Consider the following 23,362-nt stretch of genomic DNA (forward strand, 5'->3'; position numbering starts at 1 on the left):
TTGAAAGTCTTGTGATATTTGGTGTTTTTCTTAAAGCCCCCTAATGATATTTTGAGGCCTGACTCATGTTTTTCAAACTCCTGGCAATGGCAACACTGGTATAATTTTCTGAATCCTACTCACTGTACAAATCAACTCTCTGGTTTCACAGTCCTAAGGTTTAGTATGTACTGCTAAACTCATACTCCAAAGCCAAATCCTGAGTTAATCAATAATTATGGTCTGAAGAAACCTGATCTGTTGGTGGCTGCAGCAGGACACTTAGCTTGGGGAGCAACAAAAAGAACCCCCTACTATGGATCTTAACTCAATGGGCTCAAAAGGATTTCTTATTAAAGTTTTGATTTAATGCACTGTAATACAAGAAAGCTAAATGATACATGAAGCTTGAGGAGCAAAGAGAAAAATAAAAAAACTTAGATGCTAATCACAGAGAAACAAATTTAGGTAAACAAATTTTTAGAACTAGATAGATGAGGATTAAAAATAGTTTATGCATGAAGAAAAAACTATAAAACAATTGGAAAACCTGACTGATTTAATTACTAAATATAACCTAGAGAAGATACACAGTAATCAGCACTGAAGGAATCATCAACCAAACCTGAATCCCAATGGCACTTTGTCAGAAACCAGCACCCTACTGATCAGCAGACAAATGAATAGATAAGAGCAGGCTCGCCAATAACTTACTAAAAAAATTGAGATTATATTTGTGTGTCAGTAATTATATAATAATATCAACTTAAGAAATTAAAGGTCAGGTAATTAACTGAGTTATGGTGGGGTGCTTTGTGCCTACAATGCTACACATTTATTTCCTAAATCCTTTCCAATTGAGATCACCTTTGCATTCTGTAACTTATATTTTTACCATAATACGGTTGTTAGAAAAATTGTATTTTTGAGGATTTCTGCTTTTTGGTAAAACTTTTTTTTTTTTTTTTTTAACAATATGGGACATGTGAATCACTCACCTGATGAGCATCCAGATCGATAATAGTGGCCTTAGACACTCCTTCTACTCTTTCAAATAAAAACTGGAATCATGGTACAGAGGAAAGAGAAAAACAAAACAAAACTACAGTTAGGAATGTAGAGGAGAGATTAGAATGGAAGCTTGATGCTTGCATGGTACATTTTATTTTTAAACAGAATGTAGTGTATACATTTCTTATTTGCCAAAAATTAAGGGCTAGATATTTTTGAAACACTTTATTATGGAAACTTAACAATACATGAAGGAATAATTACATAAAACACACAGAGGTTTTTTTATGGTTTGAAAACCATTATCCTGATAAGCTTATGGACTCAATACACAAAGAGAATCCATGCGTTTACATCACATTATATACATGAACTACATTTGTAGTGGGTATTCACCCAGAAAAGCTTATGCTCCAATGCGTCTGTTAGTCTATAAGGGGCCACAGGACTCTTTGCCGCTTTTACATTTATAGGCTAGCTTTCAGATTCAAATCTTATAACTGAAAAAAAACAAAGTTCCTTCTACTTGTGTTTAGAGCTGAAAGAGGTGATGCAGGTTATCACATCATCAATGGCTTACATTTCTAAAGGATTGTGTAGGATAAATATATTACCTGGTTTATGATGATGATGCAGACTGAATGTGCATAAAGAGCATTCCTCTCTCTCTCAAAAAAGTTGGAGAACATTGTAGTAGGGATTCAACTTTATTTTACAAAGTTTATATACTAGTAGTAGAATTCATTAATTGCTATTCCATATGGCTGAGAAAGCACATTAATGTTTTTTAAAAATTCTTTGAGTCATAATAGTAAGTACTGTTAACTAATGGATAGTAAAAATGTCTTTAGTATATGTACAAATTATGGAAGAGAGTTATAATTTCCAATTTGCATTGGAATAGTTGGGAGCCCCAGGGCAGATTAAGAGATTTTGCAAATCAGTAAACTAACATACAAAAAAAGTTAGGGTACTTCACCATATAGTGTACTATATTTGTTTATATCTAAACATTTTAATTATTTTGGGTAGTATTTTATAGCATGTTATCAAATATTTTGTGATATACTTTGTAAGAGTAATTAAGTCTTAATTACAGGAGGTCTTATTTCAGCCTCTATATATGGATGTTTGTTTATAGAACATACCATACTAAATATAATCAAGTATTTCAAACTCTTTCCCCTCCCTTGTAAGGTTATTTTCGAAGACTTCACATTTTTATCTAGGAAGACAAAATGCATTAAGGGTAAAATCCTGTGGGCGGATATCTGTGCCCATGCAAACTTAGGTAGAAATCAGTGGAGCCCCCACATGGGTGTCAAGTTTGCCAACTGCAGAATCAGGACAGTTCCCACTGAACATTTAAAGACAATTAATCTATGATAGTTTTAAAAGTATTTTTATTTTAAAGAAAGAATTATAACAAAATGGTATTGAGTCATATTTACCTGCAGTAATCTGATTCTGCAGCCTTCTCCACAAAATTATTGCCCCCATCAGTGACAGTTATGCATGCATAAATGCTGCAGCATCAGTCCCTAGACTACTTTAATACTAATCCCTGTCTACAGACTGTTTTGTTTACTCCTGTTTATTAAGATGTAGGTTAGACTACTGATTTAAGAAATTTATGTTGATAATATTTTCATTTGTACAAACAGTAGAGAAAATTATTTTTAAATGTCCTACCTTAATAGCCAGTGTGATATCAGCATATGCACAAAATCCTCCACCTTTATCACTTGAACAGTGATGGAAGCCACCACCTAAATATAAAAATATAACTTTAAAGAAATACTAGGCTAAAAAGCTAGATACTATGGAAAACATTGTCAGTGCAAAATGTAAGGTCAGTGTTTGTTTGCTGTTAAGCAATGACCATCACATTTTTAAATTGAAAAAAGCATCTAAAACCCCTAACCCATTGTCCCGGTAACATATCACATTCAATGTCACCCCTTCATGTTTTATATATTTGGCCTATCAGGTCCCAAGAGAGAGAAGCAGTATGTGTCCCAATCTGAAGTGATCTGGCCCCAGAACCTGGAAATCTTGCAACCATATGAAGAACTAGGCTCAAAGGAGATTACAAACTACGTTAGAACCCATGCCTTTGTGGTAAGGCACTTTGCATCCATGGCCCACCCACCCGGAGCCATGTGCTCTAGTTTAGAGTAAAGCAGGAGGCCAATTCAACTCAGCAAACTGCAAAGGGTAAACCTACTTGAGGCAGCAACCAGGCAACAGGCATGCTAGAATACAACCTTCTTCTACCACAGTAATAACCTAATGAATTATCTTGGGGGGGGGGGAATGAAAACCCCCACAAAGTACCCAATTAACTTGTGCGGTTGTGCGATGGGATGGGATGGGATGGGCAAGTCCTTCTCAATCTGAAAGTCAGAGGTCAGCAACAGCCTAAAACAAGAACTGTCACTGACTGTCAGTCAGTACAGCCAATGTACCCAAGGCCTTCCTTCGTCCATGGGACATTAAACTGTAGGATAGATGCAAAATATTGTTTTGAATCAACACTAAGATCAGGAATGGATTTTAAGAGTTACTCTTTAAAATCATATATACCAAACATTCACCATATAGCACTAATTATTTTTAATAACAAATACAATGCATTTTATGTAAAAATCCGTAACACTTTACTGATAAACATGCTACATATATCTGACCCATATAACTGACAAACATAATTTCATGAATTTCCACAGAGCATGTCTGCCTTTGTTTTTTTCATACTGGATGTTTACTCTGTAGACTAGAGGATTATATTAAGAAACAATAGAAAGATGTGTCCAGAAGAATGAAAGAGGTAATATTTTATATTTGCACATAAATTTATTTTTCTCTCTCTCTCTCTTTCTGGAAGTATAAATTTGCTCAGATTCTTCTTTTTATGACATCATGGCTGCCCAGATGCTCACTACGTGGGAGTTACCGACTTTAGAAATGTCACAGAAATATACAAAAAAGGTGGGGAAAAATCTAACATCTGTGACCCCTGTGAAATCCAAAAGCTAATTATAACCCTGACTATTCCTTCTACAGTCACTGATCTTCCTCCTTTTACCCTATTATTGAGAAAGGATAGAAAGAAGGCCAGATTTATTTCCACTATACTCTTTATAATTTATTATTACTACAATTACATTTCTTTTTAAATGAAGTAATCTCAGTCATTCCACTTCACCTACTGGAAAACACCAAACAAATGGTTAAAAATACAACAAATTCAAACCTACTGTAACTAAGCTCTCACGACAACATGATACGTTTCAAAGATTTCCGTGGCTGGGAGAGACCAAAGATTTTTTGATTAAAGAAATGGATATTTCGGACTTTAGTGTAGTGCATCTCTTTCTGGAGTGCTCTTTTTTCTTCTGCGGCAGAATTACTGCACATCTATTAGCAAAATAATGTAGTTAGGTACCCTTGCTATTTATTTACCTCATGATAGGACTTGCATGCAAATGTACTGATAATTGATGGTTAGCAATGTAATGTATGTGCCCATAAAAAAAACATACTGTATTTCTCAAATCATTAACTTTTATTTTTTCACATTGTAGATTCACCAAATGCATTAAATATTTCAGTTTTGTAGTGAAACAGAAACGGACATTGACAAAACAGAACAATGAAGTCCTGCAGTTGAGTTAAATGCAACATGGTCTCTGTTTATTGGGGATGCTGAAGGGAAACCGCATTGCCGCAAGTTATCATTCGAAATAAAAGAAATTTGAATCATGCTACAGTCAGGACGAATCTCTCAACAATTCTAATCTAGCATCATTTAAGTGTGTATTAAATGTCAATAGTTTATAGGTTGGAACACTGAACCTCTATACAGGAATCTCTATATGTGAGTAAAAGGAATTTTCCTACAGCCCAGTAAGATTCCTCCAAAAAACCTGTGTTCTCCAAATGAGATGGGAAGAAACATTACAGTAAAGTAAAAACTCTGAATTTATTCTTCAAGAGATTTAAATTTTAAATGTTTTTCCACTTAAATTTTATCTTCTTCTGAAGCCTTCTTTACTGGCTACTGCTGGAGGCAGGATGCCAAACTAGACTTTGACAGTGGTCTCTATGTTCCCCTAAAATTTAGCAGATACTGTACATTAATCGTACAAAAGGGGTACAGTGAAATTGCTAACTTGGTATTTCAGAAGTGCCATATTGTATTGTTGTTCTTAATTTGGCAAATATGGATACAAACTATGTCCACAATGATTATCTTGCAATATAGGATGAGGAACAGAACACTGGAAGCAAATAACATTTTCTTATTCATAGCGTTTGTGCCCATAATTAATTAATAATAATAATTAATCCTCTATGTTCCCAGCAAATATTTCATCTGAGTAAGTTTCAAACAATTTTATTTTCTCACAAAAAGTACTGTATCTTTTAAACCTTACTTTTTTGGGGAAAATGAATATATAATTTAAGTAATTAAAAACAAATCATTTGTAAAACTTCTGTTAAAATTTTATTACCTGAACATATCTTTATAAAATCACAGTCATCCTTGTCTGTAAACTAGGGATGGAATTCACCTATGTGCAGAGGGCCAGATTGGCTATGCATGACTTAAGTCCCTATCTATCTATCTTAGCCCTGGTCTACACTAGGCATTGAGGTTGAATTTAGCAGCGTTCAATCAATGTAACCCTGCACCCGTCCACATGACGAAGCCCTTTTTTTCAACTTAAAGGGCTCTTAAAATCGATTTCCTTACTCCACCCCGGACAAGGAGATTAGCGCTGAAATCGGTTTTGCTGGGTCGAATTTGGAGTACTGTGGATGTAATTAGATAGTATTGGCCTCCGGGAGCTATCCCAGAGTGCTCCATTGTGACCGCTCTGGACAGCACTTTCAACTCAGATGCACTGACCAGGTAGACAGGAAAAGACCCGCGAATTTTTGAATTTCAATTTCCTGTTTGGCCAGTATGGCAAGCTGCAGGTGACCATGCAGAGCTCATCAGCAGAGGTGACCATGATGGAGTCCCAAAATCGCAAAAGAGCTCCAGCATGGACCGAACGGGAGGCACGGGTTCTGATTGCTGTATGGGGAGAGGAATCCGTGCTATCAGAACAATGTTCCAGTTTTCGAAATGCCAAAACATTTGTCAAAATCTCCCAGGGCATGAAGGACAAAGGCCATAACAGGGACCCGAAGCAATGCCGCATGAAACTTAAGGAGCTGAGGCAAGCCTAGCAGAAAACCAGAGAGCCGAACAGCTGCTCCGGGTCAGAGCTCCAAACATGCCGCTTCTATGATGAGTTCCATGCCATTTTAGGGAGTTCAGCCACCACTACCCCAGCCTTGTTGTTTGACTCCTTCAATGGAGATGGAGGCAACAAGGAAGCAGGTTTTGGGGATGAGGAAAACGATGAGGAGGAGGTTGCAGATAGCTCACAGCAAACAAGTGGAGAAACCGGTTTTCCCGACAGCCAGGAACTGTTTCTCACCCTGGACCTGGAGCCAGTACCCTCCGAAACCGCTCAAGGCTGCCTCCTGGATGCACCAGGCAGAGAAGGGGCCTCTGGTGAGTGTACCTTTTAAAATACTATACAAGGTTTAAAAGCCAGCATGTTTAATGATTAATTTGTCCTGGCATTCACGGCTCTCCTGGATATACTCCCAAAGCCTTTGCAAAAGGTATCTGGGGAGGGCAGCCTTATTCCATCCACCATGGTAGGACATTTTACCACTCCAGGCCAGTAGCATGTACTCGGGAATCATTGTAGAACAAAGCATTGCAGTGTATGTTTGCTGGTGTTCAAACAACATCCGTTCTTTATCTCACTGTATTATCCTCAGGAGAGTGATATCATTCATGGTCACCTGGTTGAAATAGGGTGCTTTTCTTAAGGGGACATTCAGAGGTGCCCGTTTCTGCTGGGCTGTTTGCCTATGGCTGAACAGAAATGTTCCCCGCTGTTAGCCACGCGGTAGGGGGAGGCAAAATGCAATCTTGGAACAAAAGCACATGTGCTAAGTATGAATTGTTAACAGCAAGGTTTACCGTGAAAGAGTGTACCCATTGTTCTATCAAATGTGTCTTTTCAAATATTACTGTCTCTTTTTATTTTCTCCACCAGGTGCATGTGTTTCAAGGATCACAGGATCTTCTCCTTCCCAGAGGCTAGTGAAGATTAGAAGGCGAAAAAAACGCACTCGCGATGAAATGTTCTCCGAGCTCATGCTGTCCTCCCACACTGACAAAGCACAGATGAATGCATGGAGGCAGACAATGTCAGAGTGCAGGAAAGCACAAAATAACTGGGAGGAGAGGTGGCGGGCTGAAGAGAGGGCTGAAGCTGAAAGGTGGCGGCAGCGTGATGAGAGAAGGCAGGATTCAATGCTGAGGCTGCTGGAGGATCAAACTAATGCTCCAGCGTATGGCTGAGCTGCAGGAAAGGCAGCAGGAGCACAGACCACCGCTACAGCCCCTGTGTAACCAACCGCCCTCCTCCCCAAGTTCCATAGCCTCCTCATCCAGACGCCCAAGAACACGATGGAGGGGCCTCGGCCACCCAGCCACTCCACCCCAGAGGATTGCCCAAGTAACAGAAGGCTGGCATTCAATAAGTTTTAAAGTGCTGTGTGGCCCTGTCCTTCCCTCCTCCACCACCCCTCCTGGGCTACCTTGGTAATTATCCCCCTATTTGTGTGATGAATTAATAAAGAATGCATGAATGTGAAGCAACAATGACTTTATTGCCTCTGCAAGCGGTGATCGAAGGGAGGTGGGGAGGGTGGTTAGCTTACAGGGAAGTAGAGTGAACCAAGGGGCGGGGGGTTTCATCAAGGAGAAACAAACAGAACTTTCACACCGTAGCTTGGCCAGTCATGAAACTGGTTTTCAAAGCTTCTCTGATTCACCCCGCACCTTCCTGTGCTCTTCTAACTGCCCTGGTGTCTGGCTGTGCATAACCAGCAGCCAGGCCATTTGCCTCAACCTCCCACCCCGCCATAAACATCTCCCCCTTGCTCTCACAGATATCGTGAAGCGCACAGCAAGCAGTAATAACAGTGGGAATATTGGTTTCGCTGAGGTCTAACCGAGTCAGTAAACTGCGCCAGCACGCTTTTAAACGTCCAATTAAACGCACTATTGAAAAGTATCCCTTGTGGTTTATGTACTCAACGGCTTGGTGCTCCAGTGCCAAGATAGGGATATGGATTCTGTCTATCGCCCCACCACAGTTAGGGAATCCCATTGCAGCAAAGCCATCCACTATGACCTGCACATTTCCAGGGTCACTACCCTTGATATCAGCAGATCTTTGATTCCGTTGGCTACTTGCATCACAGCAGCCCCCACAGTAGATTTGCCCACTCCAAATGGATTCCCGACTGACCAGTAGCTGTCTGGCATTGCAAGCTTCCACAGGGCTATTGCCACTCACGTCTCAACTGTGAGGATTGCTCTCATCTTGGTATTCTTGCACCTCAGGGCAGGGGAAAGCAAGTCACAAAGTTCCATGAAAGTGCCCTTATGCATGCGAAAGTTTCGCAGCCACTGGCAATTGTCCCAGACCTGCAACGCTATGCGGTCCCACCAGTCTGTGCTTGTTTCCCGGGCCCAGAATCGGCATTTCACCGCATGAACCTGCCCCATTAACACCAGGATGCCCACATTGCCAGGGCCCGTGCTTTGAGAGAAGTCTGTGTCCATGTCCTCATCACTCTCGTCATCGCGCTGACATTGCCTACTCGCCTGGTTTCGCTTTGCAAGGTTCTGGTGCTGCATATACTGCTGGATAATGAGCGTGGTGTTTAATGTGCTCCTAATTACCAAAATGATCTGAGCGGGCTCCTTGCTTGCCACGGTATGGCATCTGCACAGAAAAAAGGCGTGGAACGACTGTCTGCTGTTGCCCTGATGGAGGGAGGGGCGACTGACAACATGGCTTACAGGGTTGGCTTACAGGGAATTAAAATCAACAAAGGGGGTGGCTTTGCGAGAAATTGAATGGCTGCCTCAAGGATAGATCTCAAAAACCTCAAGGATAGAACTCAAAACTGGGTTTAGCAGGCTGTTGATTTCACAGAGGGAGGGAGGGAGGAGAAAATGAATACATAACAAATCTGGTCTATTTCTTGTTTTGAGCCACTTCATCTATCTTTATACATCATGCTGGCAGCAGACTGTGCAGTACGAGCGCTAGCCATCGTCACCTCCTGGGTGCTCGACAGAAGATGGTGCAGTATGACTACTGGCCATCGTCTTCTGCTAGCTGCAGATTAAAAGACGGTGCACTACTGGTAGGACTCAATCGCCATGAGACGAAACAAGGGAAATGACCTGGCTGAGTCACTCCCATGTTTGCCCAGGTGCCCGGTTAAAAGCGCACCCAGGACTACGTTGACGACAACTACCAGTCATACTGCACTGTCTGATGCCAAAAGGCAATAAACTGCTGCTGTGTGGCAATGCAGTACCACGTCCGCCAGCACCCAGGAGACATACGGTGACGGTCAGCTGAGCGGGCTCCATGCTTGCCATGGTTATAGCGTCTGCACAGGTAACTCAAGAAAAAAGGCGCAAAACGATCGTCTGCCCTTGCTTTTATGGAGGGAGGGAGGCAACGGGGGCCTGACGATATGTACCCAGAACCACCCGTGACAATGTTTTAGCCCCATCAGGCACTGGGATTTCTACCCAGAATTCAAATGGGCGGTGGAGACTGCGGGAACTGTGAGATAGTTACCCACAGTGCAAAGCTCTGGAAGTCGATGGTTGCCTCGGTACTGTGGACACAGTCCGCCGACTACATGCACTTACAGCATTTGTGTGGGGACACACACACTCAACTGTATAAAAACGCTTTCTACAAAACTGACTTCTATAAATTCGACCTAATTTCGTAGTGTAGATATACCCTTAGGTACTTATATGTCCCCCATTACTGTAGTATCTGAATGCCTTACAGTCTTCAATAAGGTTATCTCCTCACAAAACCCCTGTGAGGTAGGAGAATGCTATTATCTCCATTTGCAGAGGGGAAATGGAGGCACAGAGAAACTAAGTGCCCAAGGTTTTACACAATGTCACCAGTGGACCAAGGTCTTCTATGACCCCAGTCAGTACTAATACCACTGAACCATCCTTCCTCTCCAAAATAGTGACTTAAGAGGTGCTCAGGCCACGTGCTGACCTTGGAGTGAATTTCACACTAGGTGTTTATTCAATAAGCAACTGTAAAACTTCCATGGTGCACTTAACACAGGATAATGACGACAGTGAACGATATAAAACCAAATAAAAGGTAATTAGAGATTTGATAATTATATGGCATTTGAAAAATGATTCTGGTAATAAATGTGGATTTTCTTTAGGTTTTGAATTTTGTTATGATTTCAGTTGATAACATATAAATAAAACATACTATATTTCATTGTATATTGCTATTGAGGCCGTATTTGATGTTACATGTCTGATTTTTTAAAAATATGATTTAATGAAAATTTAAAAACCTATTAAAATAAATCATGTAATTTTTCTTCCAAATCCCATTTTTTCCTCCCTAATTTCCTTGATGTCTCATTCCAAGAGCTTCTGTTGCTTCAAAATTCAACTGAATCCTAGAGTTGAAAAATTAGGTTTTATCATGTAAATATTAAGATTTTTCAATACCATACTGGTATTGTCTACCTTTATTTAATTAATAACAAAACAATTAGGATTTATGCCCACAAATTAGCATTCTGTTGTTTGTTCTCTTTTCTTAGAATAATCTGATTGTTTTGTTTAATCTCAAAACAGCAATAAGGATTATAGTAGACTACGAAACTAAGATTCTCTTCTCTAAAATTAATTTTCTTCTCAAATTCATCTCTAAAAGTTATTCTTCTCTGAAATTCCACAATTAACATAACCTCTCTAAAATTAACTTTGGACATTTACATTTGAGGTAGGTGTGATTGTTATAAAACAGTATACAGGTCACGTTGAGAGGAAATAAATTATTGTTAAAGTAGTTGGTAAAACTTCATTTGCTTAATTACATTTGTACTTACCCACATTGATTGCCCATCCTCTGTCAACAGCAAGCTTTCCTGCCTTTAAGAAAAAAGCAGTAAGAATTTCAGGATTGTGTAAATATGGCATTTAGGTTTTTATCCTGTACCCCCCCTTAGGCATTTCTAAGGTCTCTAGAGACGTTCATTAAAGTCAATGGAAGTTTTATGAGAGCAAGGCATGCTGGAAGAGACCCTTTTACATGATGTCTATATTTCATTTTCTTGAGATTGTGCATCTAAAGTTAACTTTGCTATACACGGACCACTAGGAGCCAAACTGAAAAGTGCAGAAAATATGAAAAAATTCTTCAAATTGGTAAAACTTCCAACATAACAGTAGGAGTAAGAATAAATAGTGTTCAATCCTTTTTGTATCATTCCAGTTTATATAACAATCCTCCCAACAATACATTTAGAACCTCTAAATAACTGCAAACATATTGATACACTTAAGGTTTCCAGTGAGAAAACCTGCAATATGCAAAGTGTCCTGGGATTTTTTACAAAGTAACAGTTATAATGTTGAGCATCATCAATCCTTTTCCTCAGATACCTGGAAATGGTGACCATTGCTTTTTTGCGTACCCAAATTACATTCAAAGAAGGGGAAGAATCAACAAAGAAAGGGCACACTATGCTGGAATTAGGAAACTTGAACTTTTAAAAGAAAAATGTGAAATATTATGAGCAAAGAGCAGAGAGTCTTAAAGGAGCATTTCTGCTTTTGAAGGCAGACATTATTTTCTTTCATTACACTGATGAGTGATAAATTATAGGTACTTCAAGTGTCAAATATTTTTAAAGGGCATATTACAATCTCTAATAAAATAAAATAATTTCCCAAAAATGATGGAATGAAAATTGCATTTGCAAGGGGAACTGGAAAGCTTCAAAGTGAGAGACAAGGAACTCTTCCGTCAGTAAGATTGGTCTTTGGATACCTCCAGAAGATAACTTAATATTTAAGAAAACAGTGGGCGGGGGGGCCATTTTACTACCCAAACACTGCCAATTTATCCAGATTAGATCTTGAGGAGGAATTCCTGAAGGGAAGGACCCACAAGTCACAGTGCTTCTCCACTAGCTCCTCATTCAGTGCACTTCCCAGGTATGTCTCATGAAAAAAAAAAAAGGTCCCTACAAAGTCAAAAACCATCACAGACTGCAAGAGGGACTAATGAAGCAGTAGTAACTCTGATGATAACACTAATGACAGCACTGGTAGCAACAGAAGGCACATATTTTCTATTTCTGAATTCTTAAGAGCACATGTATCAGAGGGGTAACCATGTTAGTCTGGATCTGTAAAAGCGGCAAAGAGTCCTGTGGCACCTTATAGACTAACATACGTATTGGAGCATAAGCTTTCATGGGTGAATACCCACTTCGTCGGATGCAGAGCACATGGACAGAGCACATGGACAGTTGAGGTCTTTATTTAGTGCTCGACGCAGGCAGACACTATTCTTTTTAGAATTGGAATGATATTTCTATGATGAGAGCCAGAGAAGGCTTGGAACATAGTGTAATGGAAATCATGACCAAAAAATGGCCACTATTGTTATTTATTATTTGTATTACAGTAGCAGTAAGAGCCCCATTGTGCTAGGCATTATACAAACACAACAGTCCCAGCCCCAAGAGCTTATAAAGTGAGCAAAGCTCTTCCAGATAGCTATATTTATGAATACCGAATAGACCATTTATGAAATGACATCAAAACTGTCTATAGTGATTCACATCACAAAGCAGAGATCAGTGCAAGGCTCCCAGGTAGTGCTGCAGGACTAGCCAAAGGCAGTGACAGAGAGCCACTATATCACTCAGAGGAAACCCACTACTAGGGAAATAAAAAGACTTAAGCAGCATGGCAAGGACCCTCTGACACTCATGGGCCAAGGGAATTATTTTTCTTTCCCTCCTCCCCACCGTAACACAAATGCTAAAAAACTACAGGCCAAATTCTATCCTCAGCTATCCCTATGCCTTCCCATTGTAATCAACAAGGTTGCATGGATGTACCTGAAGCAGAATTTCACCCTATTTGTCACTGACCAATTTGCAGGTCACTATATTCAAGTTGCTTATTTTAGACTTGAATGGGATCTTATAAAGAGGAAACTAAAGTCCACATACAGTTAAGTCTTCACCTTTCACACACTGGTCTACATTTGCCTTTTCCGGTTTGGGCACTGGCAATAAATACTGAAGAAGTTACACTTGTTTCTACCTCAGCTGCTTTTATCCATATTAATAAAAGGACACATCTCATAAGGGTCCCAAAATTTGGACAATGACTTTATCACTTTCCTTCTGCACTCCTTGTTAAGCAATCTTTTATGAATAATGTAAGTAAGGATAATATTCCAGATAGTATGCCTACTTTTTCCACTTTTCAAGGCAGCTTTGGGCTGTCCAACAGCATTAGAAACTGTTACACCAGTACATTTAAGCTCAAATTTATTCTTCTTCAATCTTTAAGAAAACACAGTGAAAGTAAGGATATAATTAAAGTGTAATGGAAAAAGGAAATAGAAGTTGAAGACCAGAGAGGAGAAGGAAAGTTATTGGGAGAACACGGTCAAAAAAGGTCAAGATATTTTTTGATGTTAAAAAGAAAGGCAGACCCCACACCCAATGATATCAAAACTAGGGCAGCTGATTAATCACAGTTAACTCACACGATTAAATCAAAAAATTAATTGCAATTAATCACACTGTTAAACCATAGAATACCAATTGAAATGTATTAAATATTTTTGGATGTTTTTCTACATTTTTAAATATATTGATTTCTATTACAACACCGAATACAAAGTGTACAGAGATCACTTTATATTATTATTTTTATTACAAATATTAGCATTGTAAAAATGATAAACAAAAGAAATAGTATTTTTCAATTCACCTCATACAAGTACTGTAGTGCAATCTCTTTATCGTGAAAGCATAACTTACAAATGTAGATTTTTTTTGTTACATAACTGCAGTCAAAAACAAAACACTGTAAAACTTTAGCACCTAACAAGGTCACTCAGTCCTACTTCTTGTTCAGCCAATCGCTAAGACAAAACAACTTTGTTTACATTTACAGGAGATACTGCTGCCTGCTTCTTATTTACAATGTCACCTGAAAGTGAGAACAGGCGTTAACATGGCACATTTGTAGCCGGAGTTGCAAGGTATTTACGTGCCAGATATGCTAAACATTTGTATGCCCCTTTATGCTTCGGCCACCATTCCAGAGGACATGCTTCCATGCTGATGATGCTCGTTAAAAAAATAATGTGTTAACTAAATTTGTGACTGAACTCCTTGTGGGAGAATTGTATGTCTCCTGTTCTGTTTTACCCGCATTCTGCCATATATTTCATGTTATAGCAGTCTCGAATGATGACCCAGCACATGTTTATTTTAAGAACACTTTCACAGCAGATTTGACAAAACGCAAAGAAGGTACCAATGTGAGATTTCTACAAATAGCTACAGCACTCGACCTAAGGTTTAAGAATCTGAAGTGCCTTCCAAAATCTGATCGTTATCGAGCAGAACCCATCATTAGTGCCAGGCGAACGCCTGTTCTCACTTTCAGGTGACATTGAAAACAAGAAGCAGGCAGCTTTATCTCCCGCAAACTGTAACCAACTTGTTTGCCTGAATGACTGGCTGAAGTAGGACTGAGTGGACTGGTAGGCTCTAAAGTTTTACATTGTTTTATTTTTTTGTACATAATTCTACATGTGAAAGTTCAACTTTCATGATAAAGAGATTTCACTACAGTACTTGTATTAGGTGATTTGAAAAATACTATTTCTTTTGTTTTTTTACAGTGCAAATATAAAGTGAGCACTATACACTTTGTATTCTGGGTTGTAATTGAAATTAATATATTTGAAAATGAGAAAACATCCAAAAACATTTAAATAAATGGTATTCTATTATTGTTTAACAGCACGATTAATCATGTGATTAATTGCGATTAATTTTTTTAATGGCTTGACAGCCCTAATCAAAACCCAACAACTTGTAGCAGTACAAAAATGTGGAGAGTACCACTGGCCCCAGCACTGCCTAGGTGACTTGGTAGTAGAAGCTGTCCATCCTATTCCACAACCCACAGCAGAGAGAAGAGGGAAATGGGACCTTTATTTTCAGGATGGGTGTAATCTCCACAGGAGAATCAGGACCTCTTCTGCCACTTTTCCACCTTTGTTAGAAATTTATGTAAAATCTTTCTCCTTTGCTCAATTTCCGAGTTTGCTACTTGATTTCATGATCTACTATTGTTATTTAATTCTCATCTTCACCACCACGTTAGCAATGCTTCTGCCAAATGTATATGTATGTATATAGGTACCTATTTTAAACTGGTCAGAGTATTTTGTGTCATTATGAAAATGTAAGTCACATCAGAAAGGCTAAGCAATTATGCTGTTTAACTTGAAGTCTTGAAAATCATCAAACAGTTTTTGCAATACATTAGAGCATGATTATGTAGAGAACAAATTCAAACTTTACAAAATGCTTTAGATGATTAATACCAATGACTGGTAAGCAAATGAATCTTTCACAAAGAGAATTAATTAAGATGCCATTCTGTGCTTAAAATTAATTAAGTCATATTGTCAAAAGTGATTTCTGAACGCTCACAATAGACAATCACACACTTTAAATTGTTGTCTGAGCCCACCCACCAACTATCCATTCTACTTCTTTCCTGAATACTTCTAGATGACTGATTCCAACAACTTGCATGAAACTAGAGATTCTTGACAAACAAAGATGACATTTCATTTGCAGAATTAGGGAAAGCAATTTGTACAGTTTACAACACCAGTGAGCAGAAATTTTAACAAGGGAAGGCAATTAATTTTTTTCATGTTTATAGAGTGCTTGAGAAGATAGCATTATATAAGTGCCAAATAGTATCATCATTAGTCCCTATACTGGACATAACATTTTGAGCATTACCCTGGGAAGAAAAACATGAAAATTTTGTGAATAAATGCTAAACAATACTGAAAGTAAGAATTCAAACACTATTTAGATTTATCTTATTAAATTAGCATGTGTGTAGAAAATTATAGTGTTTCCTCCCAATCATTGATACTTCATCTAAATAATAGGGTAGTTATAATGTCGCTAGTTCTGCCTTCCTGTGATGGAATTTTTAAAAAAAGGATACTGGCAATCTGCCCTAAAAATTAAAAATGGGAATAATTCTGATTATATTATTTGTATTGCAGTCGCATCTAGGAGCCACAACCAAGATCAGAGCCCCATTGTGCAAGACACTCTTACAAACATAACGAGATACTGTCTCTGCCCTGAAGATTTTACAAATCCATGGCCCCAATCCTGCAATAATTTATGCACATGGTTAACTTTAAGTACTGTCAGCAAGCCTGTTGAGCTCAACATGCATAAAGTTAAAGCATGTGTGTATGTTTTGGCAGGATTGGGAGTAAATTGGAAAGACAAAGAAAGGATGGGAATGGAAGCAGAGACACAGAGAGGTAAGGCGACTTGCCCAAACAGACAGCAGGTCAGTGGCAGAACAGTGTCCTTGGTAATACTGCTTACATTTTTTTTTAAACTTAAATTGGCTAAAAAAAAAAAAAAAGTTAAGTGTAAGGCAGTTCAAAGTCTACCTTGACTTGACAGGGAAAGCATTCTGACTTCAATGTGAGAACTCCTGGATGGAGTGGATCAAAAGACAGGTAATGGGGATATAGAGTTTTCCATCTCTAGGCCACTGGGTCAAATCCAGCCCAGGTTAGAAACCAAAAAAGGTAAATACCCATCTTGATTCTGTTTATCATTAGAATACGTAATTCTATCATTTTCTGAAGTTCTTTCAGTTACAGTTACTGCATTTGCAATGTAGACTCTAAAAATACATGGTGCTCTGTGCAGCCTGAACACTATGTCATTATCGAATTCTAAGAACACTACAGATTTTTCCCGCTGGCAAATGCTAATTTGAAGTATTTTTTCAACAGTAATTAATTAATAATACATTCACAATTAAATATTAATGACAAACTCCTCTGGGAACCTAACCAGGTTCATTAACATCAAAGAGAGCTTTCCCCATGACAGCTGTGGTAATTTCTTCTTGAGTATCTATTAATGGCGCAGACATTTCTTTAGAGGTATGGGCCAAATTTTGCCTCATGTGCACAGGTTCCACTCACTTTCATGGGCACTATGTACACACCTTTCAGGGATGTAAAGGGAGAATTGGGCCTTGTGTCCCATATTACTTCAAAAAGTCCAGTCTAAAGACACTACATTCTAGAAAACCAAGCAAGTCCTTTCCACAGCGCTAGTAGTTATGTTCCTTCACACCAGGAATGCTTCTTGACATACAAGAATATGTTGCTATTCTTAAAACATGCATAAATCTGAACAAACACTTAATATAGCTTACTGAAAGCCCACTGTTTGCTGTAAGCCTTGACAGACAATACTGCCACATAAACAAAAACACATGGGACAAGATATTTTAACTCTATGAATTTTAAATTTTAGCGGAGACACCATTTTTATGGTGCTGTCTCCTTTCTTATGGTACTATCAACCCTTCTTTTGGGTCTACAGCATCTTCCAAAGCTAGTAATTTTAATTAATTTTAAGTTTTTAATTGTATTTACTTCTTGAACAAAGTGTGAAATTAATTTCCTATTTTGGGTGCTTTAAATAATACCCTCTTACCGCCTTTAGCAGGGGAGAAGCATGACTGGATAGCGGGGAATGGGAGAAGCCCAAAATGAATGCCTGGCAGGAAGAGAAGCTCTGCCACCCCCCAAATGGCAGTTCTCTACTTAGCTGTTGGCTTGGCAAATGGGTATGGAGGCAGCTGACTGGCTGCTGGGTGCCCCCTCCTATTTAAACTACACTAGGATTTTCAAAAGCCTCTACTCTCTGGTCAGTTATCTCACCCTCTGTCCACTTAGTTGTAGATTAGGAGTTGTCCTGCTTACGATGTTACGGGTCAGACTGATTGCCTGTTTTTATGGATCAGAAAGGAATTTTTCTCATTGGGCCAGATTGGCATGGGGTCTGGTGACTTTTTTGCCTTCCTTGCAGCCTCTCAGAGGTTCAGTTGGGATAGAAACAACAGGATTTGAGGTTCATATAATGCTGTTAAGATTACTGATTCATCACCACTTGCAGCCAGTGTTCAGCGTGGGTAAAGGCTAAAAGGGCCAGCTTTCAGTGGTAAACAAGACCCAGGATTGCACACTTGGACCATGCGCTCACTGGGGTAAGAAGGAAGGACGACCTTGGGATCTAGGCAGACTGAGGTTCCCCCTGCCCAGTCTTGGGGCCTCTGTTACTCCACCCCTCCTTAAGCCTTTATGTGTTATTTGCATCTTCAATTAATCTTTTATATTATTCACCAACGGAAAAATTTGAAAAAAAATGCATCTTGCTTTTAACGTACAGTCTGATTGCTGCAAAGTGCCTTTTATCCCACTGATAGACAATTAACATAGATAATCTCTCAGTTTTGTGAAAATACTGCTGCTGCCTTACACTTCCCCTAAAGCTTCCCAGCCTCCTCCACGTTTCATATCAGCTAGTAAGTTGCAATAGATCTTTTATTCTGATTTCTAGTGCTGAAAGAAAAAGGAGAAGTACACTGCTGAACCTCAAGACAATGCACTTCAGTAGCTATCCTTAACATAATTCAGGAATGGCAATGTGGTATTCTGTACCATTCCGAGGATCTTCATTGTAACAGCTAGTTTGGGAAAGGCAGGGGAGGGTGAAAATGCAGTAGATGCAGTGAAAATCTATCTGCTACCACATCAACTATAAATTTAGATAAGATCATTTATTTTCAATTTATAAACTCGCTGCTACAGGTCTGTTCCTGTGAAAAGAGATAGGGAATACCACTACAGTCTTGAAGCACTGCGGTTTGCTTTCTGAAATGTGCTTCTACTCTGACAAATATCATAGAAGAGTTCGATGGTTGTTGCCTCTCTGATTTCAGTATCAAAATGCGTTCAGTTTTCAATTAAAAAGATGTTTTTTCCCAACTACTAGCCCTGCTAACTCAGCCTTAGCTGAGTCTCAAGTGGGTTCTTTCCATCTGGCATATCACCATCTGTAATAAAGGTTCTGTAGGACAAATTAAGCCCTCAGTGACACCTGTGCGACTCCACTGCCTGCAGTGAGGAAGAACAGATGTAACTAATTGGAACTTGGAAAACAATTCTCTTATGATTAAACAGAATACAGCTCACTCCATTTTAGCTGTGCACCCACTATAGTGCTCAAAGCAGTAAAAAGCAGTAAAACCTTATTTTAATCATTAAAATGAGCAGGTATGAATTTCTGAATACACAAAATGAACTGTAAGAAGCTGTCACTTCCTCATTAGTTATATTTCAGACTAGAAACTCATTTTAAGCAGCACATCCTTTTTCTTATGGTACCAGAAAAAAAGAATTGTAAGAGCAGATGACATCCTGAGTAGGGTCAAAAATCTCTTCCTTCTTAGCAGTTGTTTCTCTTTTTATGCCCTCTCGTCTTGATACAGCTGCTAGGTATTGCAATGTCATGCTGGATTTAGCCACTATCTTTAGGTCAGATCCTTAACCCTCCTCCTGCCCTGGTCCAGTGTAGGATTAATAAACCGACCCAATCACAGATCCATTGGTACACAAGCACAGATGGCTCTGAATTATAAAATCTATGACAAAAGGGCAATGGTTAAATTTTTAAAAATATAGTTCATTAATTCAAATTGATGAAAGACAGTAGAAAAAAGCATCAATATCTTACCATTATTGTTCCTCCTGTTTGGGTTCTTAGAGGCTTCAACACCTTTCTCTGAACAAGGAAATTGGGAAGAAAGAGAACTGGTGGAATTTCTGTAATTGTAGCCACTACAAATGACCACTACAGAAAAAAATAAAGAATAATTACAAATTAGTTTCTGAATAATTTACCTTATCTCCAAACTACTACTTTAATATTCTGTCACAGTTACTATATACTGACCAAAAGCATGTGGCTTTAACATACAACATTTTCTCTCCTCAAAAACAGCAATGTCTATAATAGCAACGATTTATATTGGCATCTGAACAGCTACCTTTCGTTTAGAAACCAGCGGATCTCAAACTGCAATTTATGAGAAACATAATGTTTCAAAATCAGATTTTGGATTCTTCTGCCAAAGTTTGACAAAATAAATTATTTTTTCAGTGATGTCCAAATTTTAAATAGGCTAATAATGTTACAAAAACAACAGTGAACATTCGTTAATGGTATTAATTGTTAGCTGTGCTTACTACATTGCTCAACCCTAAGGGTCAAAAGAATACATCAAATAGATTTGAACTAAGAAGTTTAACACTTATTAATGAACATTTTATGTATATCTTAGCTTAAACAATCCATAATAATTTGATTATTTTCATGCAAGATCAGGTAACATTTATTTTGCATACTAAACGCTCCTGGAATATGTTTTAAGGCAAATGCTGTATTAAATAATTGAGAAAATGATTTGAAGAATTATTTCCAAAATATTTATAATACTTGATCTATTCTACTGAAGAATTTACTGATATTACTTCTAAGAATCCATACTAACAGTGTTAGGAGCTATACCACGTCTAAATATATTTCAGAACCTAAATCAAAGCTAAGAATATATAACATCTACATTTCAAGTTATTACTCAATATTTCATAAAGATATTCAGGTCAATAAATTGGAAACCTTTGCACAAGGATTTTGAGTGGATCCCACACTCTTCAGCATAATGAAATTTCAAGAGATTCTGTACACCTCTGTGATTCTCTTATTTCATCAGTTGTGCGATTGCAACTGATGGGTGCATTTTAACAAAAGAATAAAACCTATATGCTTATTTAGTCTCTTTAGGTATTTAAATTATGACCGCTTACGGCCAATTTAAAGGAAGACTGTAAGTATCATTTATTGGAGCGGCTATGCATTAAGGTGTTTAAAACATAAAAAGTATATAGATTCAGCATTGCTTACTTTGACAGCAGTTCACTTAAGAGTTTGTTATACTTTTATATTGAAATAGATTTCAAAGACAACATATGGCATACACCATATTGGAAACTGTTAATAACAGCTGTCCATCATTAATATAATTACCTTCACTATCATCTTTTAATGTGGCAAGACTTGCAAATATTTATTTAAAAGCTGTTGTAACTTCTGGTCGGTGCTATAAATATAAAGAGCCAATTTCACCCATAGTGCATCTTAAATAGAATTGCACTAGGCTGAATTTGGCCAAGTATAAAATCTGGTGTCAAGCATTACAGACAGTTGGAAAACATAAGAACATTTCACAAAAAATGTTTGCCTCCCTTTAATTTATGTTGACATTTTCTGGCCAGCTCTATAAACACACTGTAACCCATATGTAATAATACAATATGTAATCTCCTCCACAATGTAATTTGGCCAAGGAAAAGTATAGCCTTACTATATGGCCCCTTTCATTTGCACAGTGCCAGCTAAGGAGAAAAGCATGAAAGAGACCACAGCTACAAAACTGCAAACAGCTATTTACATGAACATTTAAAAAAGAAAAGGGAAAACGGAGTCAGAAAAAGAAGAAATGGGGCACCGAAAAGAGTCAAATCAATGTATTATATAACAACAACAAATTTGGAATCATGATGCAATCATTCCATCTTGGCATTCTTATGACTACACAGATGACTCAAAGCTTTGCAATCATAGTTAAGGGCAGTTATTGAATGCTTTCAGGTAATTAAAGCCCAAGAACTCTCAATGTTGGTATATGCTATATATGTTCATTTTATTCTAACAGAATACTTGACTAGATATTTAATATAAGATAAACATAAATCATGAGGAAAGTCTTCAGTCCTGAAAGATACTGCTAAAACTGGGAAAATATACATTTTATTGAAATTGTTCCTCACAAAGATTACAAAAGTCAGGAAATTAGTGTCCTTGATCATATTTTGACACAGTTCTGCTCACATCCCCCCCGTCCCAATACACACAGCAAGACTTTTAATTACTATTTTAATGTCCCCATCACCCCCCACCGTTTGGAGTATAATAATATTTGAAAGGGATAAAATACATTCGAAATTGGGGGTTGGACTAGATGACCTCCTGAGGTTCCTTCCAACCCTGATATTCTATGATTCTATGCTCAGATGCTTTTCTTGTTACTTCCAAAATTTATTATCCTGCCCTTCCCCCTCCCCTCATTCTCACAGTTATTAGCCATGTGCTTTAGAAACTGAAGAAAAGAATATACCACTTTATAATTGTGTTTTACAGTACATGTTCATCATACTGAATGACTTTATCAGGTTAATAACCCTAAATATGAAACAATAAAACACATATAAATGGGAATGTCACCAACCCAACCATCTGCCCACCAGGTTTTGACCTGCCAAGGCACCTGTGGATCATCCCTGAACCAGTTGCAAACAAGACAGGGTAATTGTTTGGCCAATCTTTTGAAATGGGTTTTTTCTAACGACCCACGATGTACATGCGGTCAACTTCAGGCTATGTTGCATAGCCTTAACAAGCACCCGTTGACTTACTTCGAAGTCAGACTCTTCACCTGACTGATGACGATGCTATCAAATGGCTGGGCACATTGTCCAAATGCTGATGAATGGGAATGTAAAGGTCTATGATACACGATATGCTTTAAATGTTCATAGGAACATGTCTGATAACAAAGAGCTTCTAAATAAGTTTGTTTTGGATGACTTATCCACAGAATCCTATTTGTAAAGCCAAAAATGGCATTTTTGCAAAACATATTTTCATTTGTTTAGGATTAAATGGTTTTCACGTATGACAGGATTTATCATTATGAGGCGAAGATATCAGTATGGGTTGGGCTCAAAAAACCCACTAATCTTGGGCATGTGGAACGCTTGCCCTGGTGAATGAATGTACCTGTACCAGCAACTTCGGCAGAACTGAAGCTTACATTAAAAAAAAGGGGGGGGGAGAGGGACTTTTAGACCAATATGTAATTAAAAAGTTGACTTTCTGAATGCATGCGAAGGCAATGTTAGCTTCTTGAGTCTGCACACAGTTCCAGTACCTCTGCTGATGTAGCTGTTCCCCAAGTCTTTCATATCTACTAGGTACATTTAATTCTCCAGTAGGTAACTAGGAAGCATCTGAAGCACTGTGCATTGGTTCAATGTACACCACCCACCACAGAATGGGCAGTATTTTATCATGTTTATCTACCATGCAAGGCTTCCCACTGCAACTACACATAGGAATGAAAAGGAGATAA

The 23,362-nt window shown here is 38.3% G+C and overlaps 1 protein-coding gene across 5 annotated transcripts in view; it reads right to left on the reverse strand.

Moving 5' to 3' along the window:
- HDAC11 (histone deacetylase 11) overlaps window positions 1-23,362 on the reverse strand; it is a 69,275-nt gene that overhangs the window by 20,708 nt on the left and 25,205 nt on the right. For all 5 annotated transcript variants that reach the window (XM_038411495.2, XM_043518113.1, XM_043518116.1 and 2 more), the window contains 4 exons: window positions 19,846-19,962; window positions 11,044-11,086; window positions 2,683-2,759; window positions 978-1,040 (listed from right to left, as the gene is read on the reverse strand). In XM_038411495.2, the coding sequence (XP_038267423.1) occupies window positions 978-1,040; window positions 2,683-2,759; window positions 11,044-11,086; window positions 19,846-19,962 (300 nt within the window). The remainder of the gene's footprint in view (window positions 1-977; window positions 1,041-2,682; window positions 2,760-11,043; window positions 11,087-19,845; window positions 19,963-23,362) is intronic.

The sequence above is a fragment of the Dermochelys coriacea genome, chromosome 7, assembly GCF_009764565.3.
Source record: "Dermochelys coriacea isolate rDerCor1 chromosome 7, rDerCor1.pri.v4, whole genome shotgun sequence".
Lineage (NCBI taxonomy): Eukaryota > Metazoa > Chordata > Testudines > Dermochelyidae > Dermochelys > Dermochelys coriacea.